At 39.9% G+C, this 16,523-nt stretch overlaps 1 protein-coding gene across 1 annotated transcript; it reads left to right on the top strand.

Annotated features, from left to right (window-relative positions):
• Nucleotides 1–909: 909 nt before the first annotated feature.
• On the top strand, nucleotides 910–14,714 carry LOC149464806 (uncharacterized). Its single transcript, XM_089674201.1, has 4 exons — nucleotides 910–1,011; nucleotides 7,275–7,341; nucleotides 10,451–10,581; nucleotides 14,453–14,714. Exons 1-4 carry the CDS (start codon nucleotides 974–976, stop codon nucleotides 14,550–14,552), a joined length of 336 nt encoding a protein of 111 aa, XP_089530327.1. The 5' UTR covers nucleotides 910–973; the 3' UTR covers nucleotides 14,553–14,714.
• Nucleotides 14,715–16,523: the final 1,809 nt, after the last annotated feature.

Genomic DNA, 16,523 nt, shown 5'->3' with positions numbered 1-16,523 from the left:
AAACGGGTGGGAGCTACACAAGCCATATTCCCCCTGCTCCTTGTCTGTTTAAATAGGGTATGAGTAAAACTCCTGCCAAGGCAAAGTCATCCGCCGTTGCCCCTGCCAACAGGAGCAGAGGGAGACCAACAAGCAGAAATGCTGACATAGAAAAGTCGCTGACCGCGATGGGGACTAGACGGTGGGTCCACATACTACTGCCCCAAAAAGATAAACAGAAAAACAGGCTCCCCACTCCTTAGTGCATTTAGCAGGCCAAGTGGAGCACTTCATATCAGAAGAGAATGAACCTAAAAGGCGGCATCAGTTTCTTTGGGTAAGGCAGGGGCTGGCGAATCCATGCTCCCGTGTACTTTCAGGATAGAAAAGAGAATGGGGCAGGGAGGGTGTGCTCTTTTTTTAATAGAGTAATAATGGTCCTGTGGGTTGTCCGGGGGCGGACCAATTACCATATGTATGCTGTCATGAAGGCATCAGGAAAGTGTGTTAAAATCCTTGCAATCACCCCAGGAAGGGAATGTTTTTTTCTCAACAAAAGTGGAGTTACTCTTTAAACTGAGAGTGTGTCTCTTCATAAGCTTGTCATTATTGCTCCTTTGTTCTATCACATGTAGAAGGGATAGAACATCATTCAAGCTTTTTTTTCTGTTTGTCTCACCAATGAAGATTTTTCCCCTTACCTCATGTCCCAGTGACAGAGGGTCCAAGGACTTGAAGTGTTAGTAACAATTTCTTTTAGCAGAACTGGGAACTTTATTCCCAAACAATTAAAAAGCAAATCCTGCCTAAACACTGCCTAAGCATATGTTTCATCTGTACAAGAAAAGTCTAAAAAATATTTTGTGATGTTCATAGGACAGAGGTGACTGTTACAGCTGGTTGTCTTTACCATCTCCTTGTTTTGTAGTGCTGTCACTGGCAGGATCAGAGAAGAAAGCAATTTGCTTCGCATACAAGCATCCCACACAAGGAGATGAAAGAGGAGCCAGGAGAAGCACAAACGAGGCCAAAGTAATTGTGGTGTCTTGGTGTCCACACAGCTGTGATTGGAATATATTATTATTATTATTGTACAGAATTTACACAATGCTAACAGTTTGCATGGCACTTTACAACTTGTAGGATTTATGGTTTTAAATATCATTTTGGTATTGCAAACACTATCTGCTATTTTCTTTTAAATTAATAAAAACTGTTTTGTAAATCAAATGCTACAGACCTTACAGCCATGTTAAGGTGAGATCTACAGTACTTCCTATTGGTAATCATACACTAATGGCACTTCCTTAGAAAATGTACAGTTTCCGTATGTGCGTTCAATTTTTTAGTGGTTAGTGGGCTCATAATGAGCATCATATGAGCCCACTAACCACTAAAAATGTCAACAAAATTCTATCTGTGAATGTGGTTTTGCATCCAGTTAAAAGCAAACATGTTCTAATGCACATGTCCTAGGTACAAAAGAAACTCCCTTCCTGCCTAGGCCATTTTTGTAGCTTTCAGCACTGTTGCACTTTGAATGACAATTGCATGGTCATGCAACACTGTACCCATATTAAGTTTGTAAAAAAATTTTTTACACAAATAGAGCTTTCTTTTGGATGTATTTAATCACCACTGGTTTCTTTTTTTTTGATAAATAAATGAAAAGAGCCTGAAATTTTTTTAAAAATGCCTTTTTCTTTCTGTTTCTGTTAAAAAAAATTATCAAATAAATAACTGTTCTTCATAAAATTAGGCCAAACTATATTCTGCTACATTGCTTTGGTAAAACTTACCCAAATCAGTGTTTAATATTTAGTCTGTAGGAAAGTTTATAGAGTCCACAAACTATGGGATATACCGTATTTTTTGCTCCATAAGATGCACTCCCCCCCCCAAAAAAAAATGGGGGGAAATGTCTGTGCGTCTTATGGTGAGAATATGGAGAAGCCAGCCCGGTATTCCCCCCCATCGCCGCAGCCGTGTTAGAATACCGGGCCGGCCGCTCGGCTCTTCTGTGGCAGCGCCAGGCAGGGCCCAAAGCAGCTACCCCTTAAAGCGGAGTTCCAGCTGAAAAAGAAAAAAAAAAGTCAGCAGCTACAAAAACTGTAGCTCCTGACTTTTAAAATACTGCCACTTACCTGTTCCTTGGTCCAGCGGTGTCCTCACCTGGTTTCTCCGGCCGTCTTCTCTCCCTGGCGCTGGCATCTTTAGTGTGGGCACCTGACTGTGACAGCTTGTGGCTTCACAGCCAGGTGCCCACTGAGCGTGCGTGAGAAGCGCTGTCCTTAGTGAATGGCCCCGTAGTTTTCTGGGACCTGTCACGTGTCCCAGAAGACTACGAGGAGGGAGGGAGGACAGCCTCTGCTTCTGATCGCCTAGGCGATCACAGTGGAGGTGGGAGCAGGTACCTGTCAAATTCGGTTACCCGCTCCCCAAAGGTGTGCAATCTCTGGTCATCTCCTGTAGTACGTCTTCAGTCTCTGGTCATCTCCTATACTATGTCTACAGTCTCTAATTAACTCCTGTACTATGTCTGCAGTCTCTGGTCATCTCCTGTAGTACGTCTGCAGTCTCTGGTCATCTCCTGTAGTATGTCTGCAGTCTCTGGTCATCTCCTGTAGTACATCTGCAGTCTCTGGTCATCTCCTGTAGTATGTCCGCAGTCTCTGGTCATCTCCTGTAGTACGTCTGCAGTCTCTGGTCATCTCCTGTAGTACGTCTGCAGTCTCTGGTCATCTCCTGTAGTACGTCTGCAGTCTCTGGTCATCTCCTGTAGTACATCTTCAGTCTCTGGTCTTCTCCTGTAGTATGTCTGCAGTCTCTGGTCATCTCCTGTAGTACGTCTGCAGTCTCTGGTCATCTCCTGTAGTATGTCTGCAGCCTTTGGTCATCTTCTGTAGTATGTTTGCGGTCTCTGGTCATCTCCTGTACTATGTCTGCAGTCCATTGGTTCAGAATATTATTTTTGTGTTTTACTCCTCTAAAACCTAGGTGTGTCCAGGGGCGGACTGACCATTTGGAAACTCAGGCACTGCCCCAGGACCCGGGGTCAGTAGGGGGCCCCATGAGATGCCCCTGGTACCTTTTTCATAGGCTTTTTTGAGTTTGGGAAAGGACACAGGGGCTCCATAATCCCCTATTGCCCGGGGGCCCCATGAGTTGTCAGTCCGCCCCTGGGTGTGTCTTATGGTCAGGTGCGTCTTATGGAGCGAGAAATACGGTATATCTGAAAATCGATCAATCCTGATTTACTAATGGCCTATCTCATTTCTTGAGCCCCAAAAATGCCAGAATAGTACAAATATCCCCCAAATTACCCCTTTTTGGAAAGTAGACAGTCCAGTGTATTTAGTAAGAGGCATGGCAAGTTTTTTAGAGTTGTAAATTTTTTGTCACAATTCTTTAAAAAATGAAGAAATTAAAAAAAGATTTTTCCTTTACATATTGTCACTAGTGCAATTCTTTTTTATACAGTGTTACCATAGTAACATTTTACTACTCTGGGGAACTTTGTTTTCTTTTTTTACACCATGATTGCTTATACCAGTGAATTTTGCTGTTATAAGCAACCATTTTTACTGAATGAAATTGATTTATTCAGTGTTTACTATTGTGGTTAGCTGTGACTGGCCACAGCTAATCATATGGTACAGGTAGGCTGTGATTGGCCCTGTCTGTACCATGTGATCACTGTGACTAATCACAGAGATCAACACAATAGTACACAATGAATGTCATGAATGAAAGCCATCCATTGTGTACAGGGGCGGACTGACCAACAAATGATTTTTCTGTATTTCAATACAAACATTCAAACGAAAACCTAACTGTGCATAGCCAGCTATGCAGCTGGAGTGGAATTTTAAGCTGGCCATACACTAGCATATTTTCAAACTAAAATACTCATCAGTACATCCCATGACAAACTTCATATAAAAGTTTGCTTTCAACAATTGATTTTTGAATGAATGGACTTTCAGAATGAAAACCACATATACTGTTAGAAATCAGTTTGTTCAAGAAACATTTCCATCCTTCTCCTTTGGATTTTCTCCTCACCGGTGTTGAAAATAAATGCCAATTTGACCCATTAATGATTGGAAAGCCAGATGAATGTTTTTAAACTGAAAATGTTCAAACAAAATTCCATTAGTTTATGGCCAGCTTATGTTTGGGAAAGTTTAAATAATCATAATGCTTTTCTAGCATAACTGACAACCAAGCATCAACCCCAATACCAAAACCATTTTTTGTTGGTTGTTTTTGTTTGGACTATAAGCATTGTGAAGGTCTGCCTGATTCTGAATACTTTTCACAGTGTTTTTGTTCTTTGTAGTCACTCAATCAGTGTTCAGTTAACAATCAATCAAGCCATGTATCATCATCCTGCCAATTAAATTCTGTATACAGAAAGCATTACCATCCAGACATTCATTACAAAAGAACAGTGATCACATACCAAAATCAGGCCCCTGTTATACTTAGTACTAAGTAATTGTACCAAGTAATGAGATCTGCAGCGTTTTGATCAGTATAACTAATGTAAAACACATTTGACCTTACTTATTAACATGCTGAAAAAAAAAACTGTTTCAAACATTCAAAGATGAACATATCCATGTATTTGCTTTCAGATATGCTAACCCACCAAGTTTGCCTATTAATAGCAGTCCCATTGTTCTTTACCCCAAGAGGCTGCAACAAACAAGGATGGACATGGATAGAAACATGCAGCTATGATTTGGGGACTGCATGCTGCTCAGACCACTGTGGACTGAAAACTAGAGGATTTGACAAATTCCCCTAGTGACCTAGTGGGAAAAGTAAAATTTCCCTGAACTGGAAAGTGACAGCTGCAGAATCTAATTGGTTGCAATGGGGCAATTCAAACTGTCAGAAAATTCTTTCATCAGGAATTGAGTCTAAACTCACGAGGTCCTCCTCATAAAACAGCTAGTTTGGAGAAGTTGATCCCTTTTAAACACAATGAGATGTATTTACTAAAGGATTTTAGAATAGTCACACAATAAATGGTGTGAAAATTGACTTTAATAATCCAAACTGTCAGTTGCACATCATTATAAACACTGAGACCCTGAGGCTTGGGTTCGGGTGCCCTTGATGTCCCTCTCCACTTCTCTTTTATTTCCTCTCTTGTTATGTTTCTGGGCTGTTTCGTAGGGACAATCTGGAAATTAAGATCTATTCCTATGTATTTTCCTGTTATGATTCTTGAACAGTGAAGTTTTCACAGTAATATCTTATCCATTTACGCCTGCTTTTGTCATACAGGCTTTTGGTTTTTCTCTTGTTACTCATACTGTTTCCATGTTAAAATGCTATTAATGTACCCTTGATATTACAAATGTTTGTTACTAGTTACAGTCCATGTATGTGATGTACTACCGCTCTTGACTGTCAATTTTTTGACTTTGTGCTCTTATCAATATATCCGTTAACGGTAACAAATGTTTATCTTACAAACTGTATTTAAATAAAAATTTATTGGAAGGAAAATTAACTTTAATAATCCAGTCATGTGCAGATTAAACAGGGATTTTCTTTTCACATGATTAGATAACTGAAATGAATTGTCACTCATATTGTGAGTGAACATTCTCAAATCCGGTAGTAAATCAGCCTCTTTGTCTCTGATGGAAACCTGAATTCCTTTTTTTTGTTGCTTTGATCTGACTTCCTGTTGGAAGGTAAGTGGTAGTGATAAAGGGGCCCTGGATACTGATTTTCACAGGTTATCAAATGCAGAAAAAGTAATTACCTGGGCCCAATTGGCCTGTATTCAGCAGCTCACCACAAAGTTGGGGACCCCTCACCAGAGGACATTCACCTGAGTTCAAAAATCCATGTAAAAGGTCAAAGGGAGCATTATATGTAAAATCCTTAGGAGTCTAAAGCCTTTATTGTTCAACTAGTTACAGCAAGCAGAGCAAAAGACATCCAGTGTTTTTCAGGTAGAGGATGCAGAGGATGTTATAAACAACAGTAAGTGCTGATGTTCACAGTAGAATTGGCAAGGGACTTCCAAGGGAGTCATAAATAATACCCATAATGTACTGGTATGTAATATGTGTGTTATGTCCGTTTCTATTTGTTTCCTTTCACAGGGAAAATATAACATTTTCTAACATTTGATCCTAAGAGAAAAAAGCCTTATGGACATTTAACTAGAAAAATGAAAGAACATTCAACCAATAAAGTAAATACGCTAACACTAGGCTGAAAATATTTAACTATAAACAAAAATATTAAATTGTGAAGTCTCTGCATTATGTACAAAGTTTATGTACATAATGTGCTCTCTAGGGATGTGCTCTCTAGGGATGAGCTGCAGGTTCGGTGGATGGACAAACCAATCGATGGTTATCCAAGTAAACTTCCAGCTGTAATAGGAAGGGATACATTTAGCAGTGATGTTACTACCACTAATTGTGACAGTTTCCTGCTCACGACTTCTGTCATCAAAACAAATAATGACTCCCTGCCCACAAAACTATCAGCTGTTAGCCAGGAATTCTCAGCTAGGTAAATGTTAACAAAGCAGAAAGGATAAAAAAAGGACATTTAGGTCTGGTATGGATTTTAAGAGGGACCCCACAAAAAATAAAAATGCTAGGCCAAATAACCTCAACATAGGTGGGGTATGACCCCCCCCCCCCCCACCTGCAGACTCCCTCAACCAACAGGTCTTTGTTCTCATCAACATCGGGACAAGGTGCTTTGCCAGGGGCGATCCTGCTGACAAGGTACCCACCACACGTTGACAAAATGTGGCCTGGTAAGGTTCAGAAGGAGGGGGCATGTGCTTACCCCCTATTTCCTGACCATCCTGGCTGCATGCTTGGATAAGGGTCTGGTGTGGGAACCTCATGCTTTTTTTTTCTTGCTTTTTGCACGGGGTTCCCCGCTAAAATGCATACCAGACTTAAACACTATGGTATGGAATTTAGAAGGGACTCCACAATTTTTTTGGTTTTTTTCATAGGGTCCCCCCCTTAAAATCCATACTAAGCCCTTCAGTTTTGGTGTGAAATTTAGGGGGATTCCACAATATTTTCTTACACTATCCTTTGATTACATTCACCTGTCAGCTGAAAATATCTAGCTGTAAATACTGTAGGGCTCTCTGATAAATTAAGGATGGTGCTGCAGTCATATACAAAGAACACTGGGCCTAATTTATACAGGGTTAGCTGTTCAAAACTACTCGCACCTAAATTACAAAACTTTCACATAACCAAAAATAATATTTTATGATATTTCTTTTCTAGATCTGAGTATGTTGTAAAGTCAACAGAGGTCATAAAGACTGAAAAATCCAACAACTTCCTCGAAGAGGTAAGGCTAAGAACTTATTTAGACTGCTAATATCCCATCTAATTACGATGCAGAAAAACACAACATATTGTTCACATAAAGCATACCACCCCAGTTTTATCAACCCTTTTCATTAACTTTACCTTTACTATACAATATATTGCCAAAAGTATGAGGACACCCCTCCAAATCAATGGATTCAGGTGTTCCATTCACCTCCATGACCACAGGTGTATAAAATCAAGCACCTAGGCATGCAGACTGCTTCTACAAACATTTGTGAAAGAATGGATCACTCTCAGGAGCTCAGTGAATTTAAGCATGGCACAGTGATAGGTTGCCACCTGTGCAATAAGTTCATCCATGAAGTTTCCTTGCTACTAAATATTCCATGGTCAACTGTTAGTGGTATTATAACAAAGTGGAAACAACTGGGAACAACAGCAACTCAGCCACCAAGTGGTAGGCCACGTAAAATGACAGAGCGGGGGTCAGCGCATGCTGAAGCGCACAGTGCGCAGAAGTTGCCAACTGTCAGCAGAATCAATAGCTAAAGACCCCCAAACTTTGTGTGACCTTCAGATTAGCACAACAGTGCATAGAGAGCTTCATGGAATAGGATTCCATGGCCGAGCAGCTGCATCCAAACCTTACATCACCAAGTGTAATGCAAAGCGTCGGATGCAGTGGTTTAAAGCACACCACTACTGGACTCTAGAGCAGTGGAGACGTGTTCTCTGAAGTGATGAATCCTGCTTCTCTGTCTGGCAATCCGATGGAAGCGTCTTGGTTTGGCAGTTGCCAGGAGAACGGTACTTCATTGTGCCAAGTAGAAAGTTTGGTGAAGGGGGATTATGGTGTTGCAGGGGCAGACTGACCATTTGGAAACTCAGGCACTGCCCAAGGGCCCGGGGTCAGTAGGGGGCCCCATGAGATGCCCCTGGTACCTTTTTCATAGGCTTTTTTGAGTTTGGGCAAGGACACAGGGGCCCCATGATTCCCTATTGCCCGGGGGCCCCATGAGTTGTCAGTCCGCCCCTGGGTGTGGGGTTATTTTTCAGGGGTGGGCTTGTCCCCTTAGTTCCAGTGAGGGGAACTCTTAAGGTGTCAGCATACCAAGACAATTTCACGCTCCCAACTTTGTGAGAACAGTTTGGAGATGGCCCCTTCCTGTTCCAACATGACTGCGCACCAGTGCACAAAGCAAGGTCCATAAAGACATGGATGAGTGAGTTTGGGGTGGAGAAATGCGATTCTGGAAGAATGGTCAAACATTCCCATAGAAACACTCCTAAACCTTGTGGACAACCTTCCCAGAAGAGTTGGAGCTGTTATAGCTGCAAAGGGTGGGCCAACTCGATATTGAACCCTACAAACTAAGACTGGGATGCCATTAAAGTTCATGTGTGTGTAATGGCAGGCTTCCCAATACTTTTGGAAATATAGTGTATTTGAAAAAATGTTTAGCTCATAATTGAGTTAATAAAACACACAATAGAAATTGGTATAAAGTAAGAGAACATATCCAATAGAAGCAAACAGGATAACAGTTACTGGTACTAATAATGACAGGATAGTCTCTGAGTACTCGGTAGGTGCTGAAATTAATTAAGCCAGAATGAGGCCCTAGGCAAGTCAGCAACTTTGACACCCCAATCATTTAGACTGATATTAAAGAGGATTGCAATAGACCAAATAATCTGCACCATTTGCATTGCCTATACTGGCATGGCCCCATCACATACCAACAGCTTAGAGCTTTCATAGCAACCTGAGAATACGGTACATAGATTTGACCAATTGTCCTATCCCCAGGTTTACTGCATATAGGAACATAAGGGTTGTTGACTGACCCCTGGACATCCATCAGAATTAGGCTCCTGTCTATGTTTCCTTGTAGATGATGTGGCTTTGCTATGGAGGCAAGAGTAATAGAAATACATGAACCCAACTGTTATAGCAAACTTCTATTGAAATCACAGTATCCTAACTTGAAAACCTTCTGTTACTGCAATCCAGAGCTAGTTACAATGAATCAAAATAAAAGCAGTCAAAAAACCCAGAATCTCTAACATACAGTACTAGTTACTTATCAGCAGTACTGCCTTGAGACCCTACAGGGGTCCTCTTGTTAAGGACTAATGAACCTCATAATAGTGAAGATTTTCAACAACAGTCATATGAAGTCATGTGACATAATTTGTCATGTCACATGAGCAAGAGGTGGAAAAGCACAACGCTGGTGCAGATCTGTAAGTATGAGTGATGCGGCTGCATAACAACCACAAAGAGTTTCCCTGGCCCTTTAATTTCCATATCAAAGGTAATTCCTCTAGTGAAATAGATGGTAGTTGATTTCATGGATATCATATAGAGATTAATGAATTATATTGATTTTTATTCATATTTATTTCCCAAATGCTATTGCTAAATAAAGCATTGCATAGGCAGAGTTTAGAGCTCCCAGTGCTCCTGGGCCCCATAGTAGTTGTGTGATCTGTTATGACAATAGTTTCGAACTTGCACAGTTGGCTTTGGCGTATCCAGTGTACACATCACTGCTAGATTTTCAATATCAAGAGTGTGTGAGATTCACTGGCGGTTGCTCATACCTAGAGCTCAATGAAAAGCACCATTCTTTCCCTAGCTGCAGAGACAAATCATAAATATGAAATTATTTTTGACTTACTGATTTTCCATTTTGATTAAACATACAAAAGATGGATATAAGAAAATGGTATAAAAGCAACTATGCATGAATTAGTGCTGTGTAAGGTAAGCTTTCTTCATCATTACTATTGCCCATTTACAATCATTTAGGTGAGTGTCTCAGAATGAATGCCAACACAAGTGCATAATTAAATGAATCTATACACTTCATCTACCTCAAAGCCATAAAATTGCGTTATTAGTCCCTCTATTAATTCTTTTGTTGATAATTGGGCATGGCATATAGATAAGGCAATTTATAAGTGCTACCTACAATAGAGATGCCTAATGAGAGCAGCTGAGTACTGAGATTAACAAATTAAGCAGTTTTCCTTTGATACCCATGTAAAAGTGTTTTGTTGGGGACTGAATAGACAGACCTTTATTCCAGAAAATTCTGACAAGTCTGCGCTCCTTTCAGCTTGCTCTTTTTGTAGAACAAAGAAATGAGAGGGGAAAAAAAGACCTTAAAGAAGAATATCTGGAGCAGGAGGAAAACAGACAGCACTGGAGAAATCTGCATTATATAACAATTAACCAATGTCTAAGCAAGTAAGTAAAAGGCATTTATAGCAATATACCGGAAGTGAAATGGATTTAGCATCGCTCATTGAATAATAATTTGATTACCAATTTATCCAAACTATCTTTTAATAAACAAGTTCTTTCTATTAAAAGACATAAAACTTTACCTATATAACAATCATTTTTCCTTTATTGACTCTCTGTCACAAGGTATTTCCCATCTATCCTCTTTCCATGGCAATAGTTAGCAGACACAACTTTCCCTCCCCTTATGCTCTGCTGTACCTTATTTGAACCTTAGTAGAGTCTCCATACTGCTTGAGGTGATTGAACCTGTATTAGTGCACTTGCGATAGAAACTGGCTGTGATACTTTATTTATTTGCACTAACATACAGCTTTTTCAGGCCTGTATGTTAGTGCAATTAAGAAAAAGTATCATGGACAGTACTCGCTTGTTTCTTGTGGCTCCATAGACTTTTTAGGGGAGGACCAGGGTCGGACTGACAACTCATGGGGCCCCCGGGCAATAGGGGATCATGGGGACCCTGTGTCCTTGCCCAAACTCAAAAAAGTCTATGAAAAAGGTACCAGGGGCATCTCATGGGGCCCCCTACTGACCCCGGGCCCTCGGACAGTGCCCGAGTTTCCAAATGGTCAGTCCGTCCCTGGGGAGGACTACTTAAGTTCAAACAACAAAGCTGGAGACAGGAGCCCATGAGCAGCTTGTAAGCTATTGGAAGTGGGTCTATATACATTTTTATTACATACACAAATCCCTCATGTACAATTAAACATTTAATATAGAGCACTGTCATAATAGAGTTTGTACAGAGTGTGCTGGGATTTCTAACAAGAAAGTCCAGCACTAGCTCTGCATTTGTGAATTGCTGCTGATATCAGCAATCTAGATTAGTACTATCTCTATAAGCAGAAAGGAAGGTGTGTATGTCCTCCATCTGAGACAATCATCCATGTTTGTCTGTTATATTTTATTATTCTTGTTATTTAGATCTGTTCACAATACAGGCTATTCAAAGCAGAACAAAAAAATCAGTCTTGGAGTACTATCCTTATACTAGTCCCCTGTTTGCCTCCAATGATAAAATTGAAACAAAAGCCTATTTTATTTATCTAATCAGTGGTCATGGGAGCATGCCATGTCCCAAGTCTTGTCTCTTAGGCAGGCCATAGACGAGCTGAAAACCAAACAAAAATTTTTGGTTGTTCATTTTTTGCATCATTAGTGTACCAGCTGTGACATGTGATTTTCATTTTGCAATCAAAAGTGCCTGATCCAACATGCTAAATTTTGTTTAGAAAACCGAAACAAATGATGGCACAATTGTATGCACCATATTCATTTTTGAATCGACAAAACATTTGGTTTTCAAATAGTCTATGGCGGGTGTAAGTGCAGAGTGGAAGGGTCTGACTGGGTAACATTGACAATTCTTGGCCATCTAGTAGCAGGGGCCTCTCATATCTTAACGACTGCAGTGACCCGATGATCTAATGACAATGGGACCTTGTCAGGGGTGGAAAAAGTCTGCAATACCAGATAGCTGGTCTCCAGTCCCAGAAAAGGCGTCAGTGGTAGAAGCATGATGGAGAGACATAAACTGAATGAAGCACTGTTTAACATTGCCGGATGATGGGAGCATCGGAGAAGGGTGGGCACAAAAATTACCCAGAGATAGGCTTTAAAGCAGAACTAAACTTTTCTATCCTTTAGCTTGTGTTCACATCTGTGCAGTGCACTTGGGGTGAATTTTACATGAGCTTTATGTGCGTTACCATTAAATGCTATATACCATGCGTTTTATTGAAAGTGCATCAAAGATGCAGCTAGCAGGATTTTTTTAACACTCAGCACCTAAAGCATATGGAAAACACACAGGTGTGAAAAGGGCCTTACAGCCAAGGAAGCTGACATCACAACCTCTGTTTTATCTGCAGTTACCATAGTGCTGCACATGTGATCAGTTATGACACCAACCATTTGACAGCTTGACAGTTCAATTAAGAGTACTAGCACCACCTGTGACAAGTATACAGGGCATGCCTCAAATGTAACTGTTTTGGGAAACAGTTAAATCAATAGGGTTGGTTCCATTTCAAGCTGCAATTCTGAACATTGTTCCAGAACAGAAACCTATGGTTTAGGACACAGTATGTGCATAGAGGCTAAGAACTTACAATGAAAAAAGCTGTTTTTTATGTTTAATGTTGCAAAGAGCCAAATAGGTGGAAACATCTCTATGGGAGCAGTGCTCACAAAGTCTCAGATCACACAGAAAGATGAATTAAGCAAACTTTCTGCGTAAGAGAACAGTATAGGTAGACAGGTGACAAAGCTTCATATATTTGGTATACTTCATATACTTGCCTGTTATTATGTATATGCCACAGATGGTATACTGGTGGACAGCAAAGTCAGCTACACTCAATTTGACTGGCCATCAGGACAAAGACCCCCAGTAGCTCCAAGGGCAGAGTTCAGGATACTCTGGCTGCATGTACCCTGATGTTAGGGAGGTATTCCAAAGAAAATATATATATATATAATACACAATGATAAAAAATGTGGTGCTACAACCCATCAAACAGAGCTGTACTTGTTCCTGGACCGCAGCCTCTTAAGCTGTCCCTTTCATTTGTACAAAACGTCTGGAAACACAATATTAAAGTTTAACATCTTCTTCTTTATTATACAGTGCACTGAACAAAGTTAAAACGATCTGACACAAAAAAGGTTGATGCGTTTCATAACAAAATATACAAGTGGAAACTCAATAAATGACTTTCACCTGGGCTCGGGGCGGAGGTGGCAGAACCGAAGGGATTAAATCAAGGATTAAAACTTACAAATAACAACTATGAATGAAAAAATCAAATAAACATAAACAATATAAAATAAATATAACCAAAAACAGAAAAGAAAATTAACAGGAGATAAATAAATATATACAAACATAAATATACAAATGAAATAAAAATAATTAAAATGGCTAATGTGAGTAAAGGGAAAAACATATTTGATCACAATGGGAAAGGAGGAGAGGTCAGTAGAGGTGCAGGTCAAGGTCCAATGAGGTCATCCCCGCAGAGTTTGCTATCCCTTATAATTTCTTGCTAGGAATTTTAACTCATTCTTCAAACTGAGGCCATATTTCAGTTATGAGGACTAAATCCATCATTGGCCTCTTTCCTTTACTCTACCAGGCTGAAGACACCTTGTTGTGAAATATCATAGAGTCTGACTGTCTTTGTTGTAGAAAGAGAAACCTCAATATTCCTGCTGCATTCTCCTTTTTTGTAAAACAAATGAAAAATTGAGATATGCAGCAAGTACACAGAGCTGGGAACTCTCAAAGATGGCGTCACTGACAAGTAAGAGAAGCCAATAAAATGTTCCATCTTCCAATATACATCCATGACTAAACTGTCATTTTGGGTGGGCTGATTCTTTAAGTTAGTATATATCCATATAACCGTAATCTAATGCTGTTTATTATGTTCAAAATTTTGGCTGACAGTCTTAAAATGCAGCAAAGAAAATTCAACTGAAGAATATTAGCTAGTAGTACCTACTATTAGCAATTTAACTAGCATAACACAAATCCAGATAATGACATTAGTAAGATGGGTCTGCTGCAAAGCAAAGGACTTAATGCCTACTGAATCTATCAACATCACAATGGAATGTATACCTGCAATGCACTCTGAACAGTAGTCTTTGCTTTTATCTAATGTCTCCTTAAATTGTGGTACTAAGATGCTGCCATGCCTCTTAATAAAATATTTTTCTCAGTCTGTTTCATTGGTGTGCAGAACAAAGTCTTATGCTTGGCATTAAAAGAATGAATGGTAATTGGTACATTTTGTTCTGTTTCTAGGCCCTGGGTTTCAAGCTACTTTAGACATATCCCGCTGCGTATTTATTGCCTGCCTCTAGGTAACAGACCACAGCTACAGAAAAAAAAGAAGAAAAGATGACTGGAGCTTGATCACAATAAAAAAAGTAACAGAAACATATTTTGGAATCTTTTGCACACAAATGGATAATTGTATACACATCCTGTCCTACAGCATAGAATATCAATATAGTCCTTTTGAGCAGACCATCCACTTATCATTAATAAAAAATCCATGAGACCATATAAATTGAGTTGACGTTATAGCTTTGTATGACTACTGGCAAGTTCTAAAAAGTGTTGTCTTTTTATGCAGTATCTCGTGCCAGTGGTGAGATATTCTTACCTGAATTCTATGTTCCATCCAGTTATCTCAGCTTCTGAAAAGTCAGCTGATGGTGTCACTCTTTCCTGAGAGATGTGAGTGTGACACATTTGTAATTACATTGTTGCAGGGGGCATTGCCACATGAGGGTGGGGGGGGGGCTATTTATATATGTATTCACACAGGATTCACACATCTTTCATCCAGGAGTTGAGTATTTTCCTTATTGGTTTCATTTGGAAAAATGCGTGAATCCTGGGTGAAAACATTGATAAGTACATCTCAAAATGTGGGCAACTCTTTCCTAGGGAGCCTGAAAAATCTATGAGTAACCAACAGATTATTTAATTATTTGTTGACCATATAAAACTAATAAACCAGTAATAGTTAGAATAAATCCTTTCTGTTTTTAGTTGATAAAAAATAATAAGTAATAAAAAAAAAAGATAATAATCAAATTTCGTACATATCAGGGCTTTCCCCAAATTCAAGTACCCATGGTGACATCACTCTTCAAGTCATGTCAAAATGCTCAGGGCTATTGAATGACTGCTAAGCCCAGGCACCAGTACATAAAGGCATGTCCCATACCCAGAAATGGCAGATATTGTTGATGTGTGTGGAGGTAAGGTGAGGATATGGAGTAGAGGCATGCCCTTTCCATTTTACTAAATTGAAAAGCAGAGGCAATATCAATTTGCACGCAGGCATTGTTTGCATTATATGTCAATAGGTTTGCACTATGGGAAATGTTGCATCCAGTCATATGAAGTTTTTGGTGAATGAGGGCACTTCTAATAGTGGATAAGTTAGAAGCCTATTTTCCCTTCTGCTGGTAGTTGGAAAAACAAGGTTTGTAATATACTGGGGGTTGTTTACTAAAACTGGAGAGTACAAAATCTGGTGCAACTCTTTATAGAAACCAATCAGGTTTTATTGCCAAAGCTTAATTTACAAGCTGAGGTTAGTAGCCGCTTGGCTACTATGCACAGCTGCAGCAGATTCTCGGTGCACCAGTTTTAGTGAATCTACCCCACTGTGTTCATGGCAAAAATGTATGTGTTAACGTGCTGCGTGTTGACATGTATTAGATGCACTCAACTCTGGATTTAAAGTGGTTGTAAACCCTTACCTATACCCATTGAAGTGACTGGCCTCAGGTTATACACAGAGATGAAACAAATCCAAATTATACCTGTTTATTTGCAACCATTTGTCCTGTGCATCCATGTAAAACTCAGAGATGAAAAGTATTTTTCACAAACTCACAAAGCAGGAGGTGGGAGCTGAAGTTACACAGTGTACAAGAGCTCTGAGAGCTGATTAGAGGGAAGGGACACCCCCCCCCTTTCACATAGCACACAGGAACAGAGCTTAGGTTGTCTATCAACTGGTGGTCCCTCCCCTGTCACCTTTTTAGCTCTTGGTGTCAGGAAAACTTGTCAGAAGTGACTCATGCTAATAGCAGCGGAATGAGACAGCAGACAGAAATGGCACTTAGTGCTTTGGAGAGATGCAGGTAAACACTATATAAATATGTGCTTTGTTCAGATTTCATGTCAGAGGTTTACAGCCACTTTCGGGGTTTCGTTCTAATTTGCTTGAATGGAAAAATGCAGATCTATACACTAAAAAAGCACTTTGCAAGACATTTCCCCAATGTGCTGTAGCAGAGCACATCGGTATGTTCATATTCTACTGAAAACATCTATTCTTGTACTCAACATC

This window comes from Staurois parvus, unplaced genomic scaffold (assembly GCF_062004578.1).
Source record: "Staurois parvus isolate SC_StPar_1 unplaced genomic scaffold, SC_StPar_1.0 ptg000147l, whole genome shotgun sequence".
Lineage (NCBI taxonomy): Eukaryota > Metazoa > Chordata > Amphibia > Anura > Ranidae > Staurois > Staurois parvus.
The sequence above is the reverse complement of the archived record's forward strand: the minus strand, read 5'-3'. Positions and strand labels throughout refer to the sequence as shown.

What these genes read in the sequence shown, in the direction of transcription:
- LOC149464806 (XM_089674201.1), top strand. Translation starts at nt 974, where the DNA reads ATGAAAGAGGAGCCAGGAGAAGCACAAACGAGGCCAAA. An exon ending in GAAGCACAAACGAGGCCAAA is followed by an intron (nt 1,012 to 7,274) that starts GTAATTGTGGTG and finishes TTTCTTTTCTAG; the next exon opens with ATCTGAGTATGTTGTAAAGT. An exon ending in CCAACAACTTCCTCGAAGAG is followed by an intron (nt 7,342 to 10,450) that starts GTAAGGCTAAGA and finishes CGCTCCTTTCAG; the next exon opens with CTTGCTCTTTTTGTAGAACA.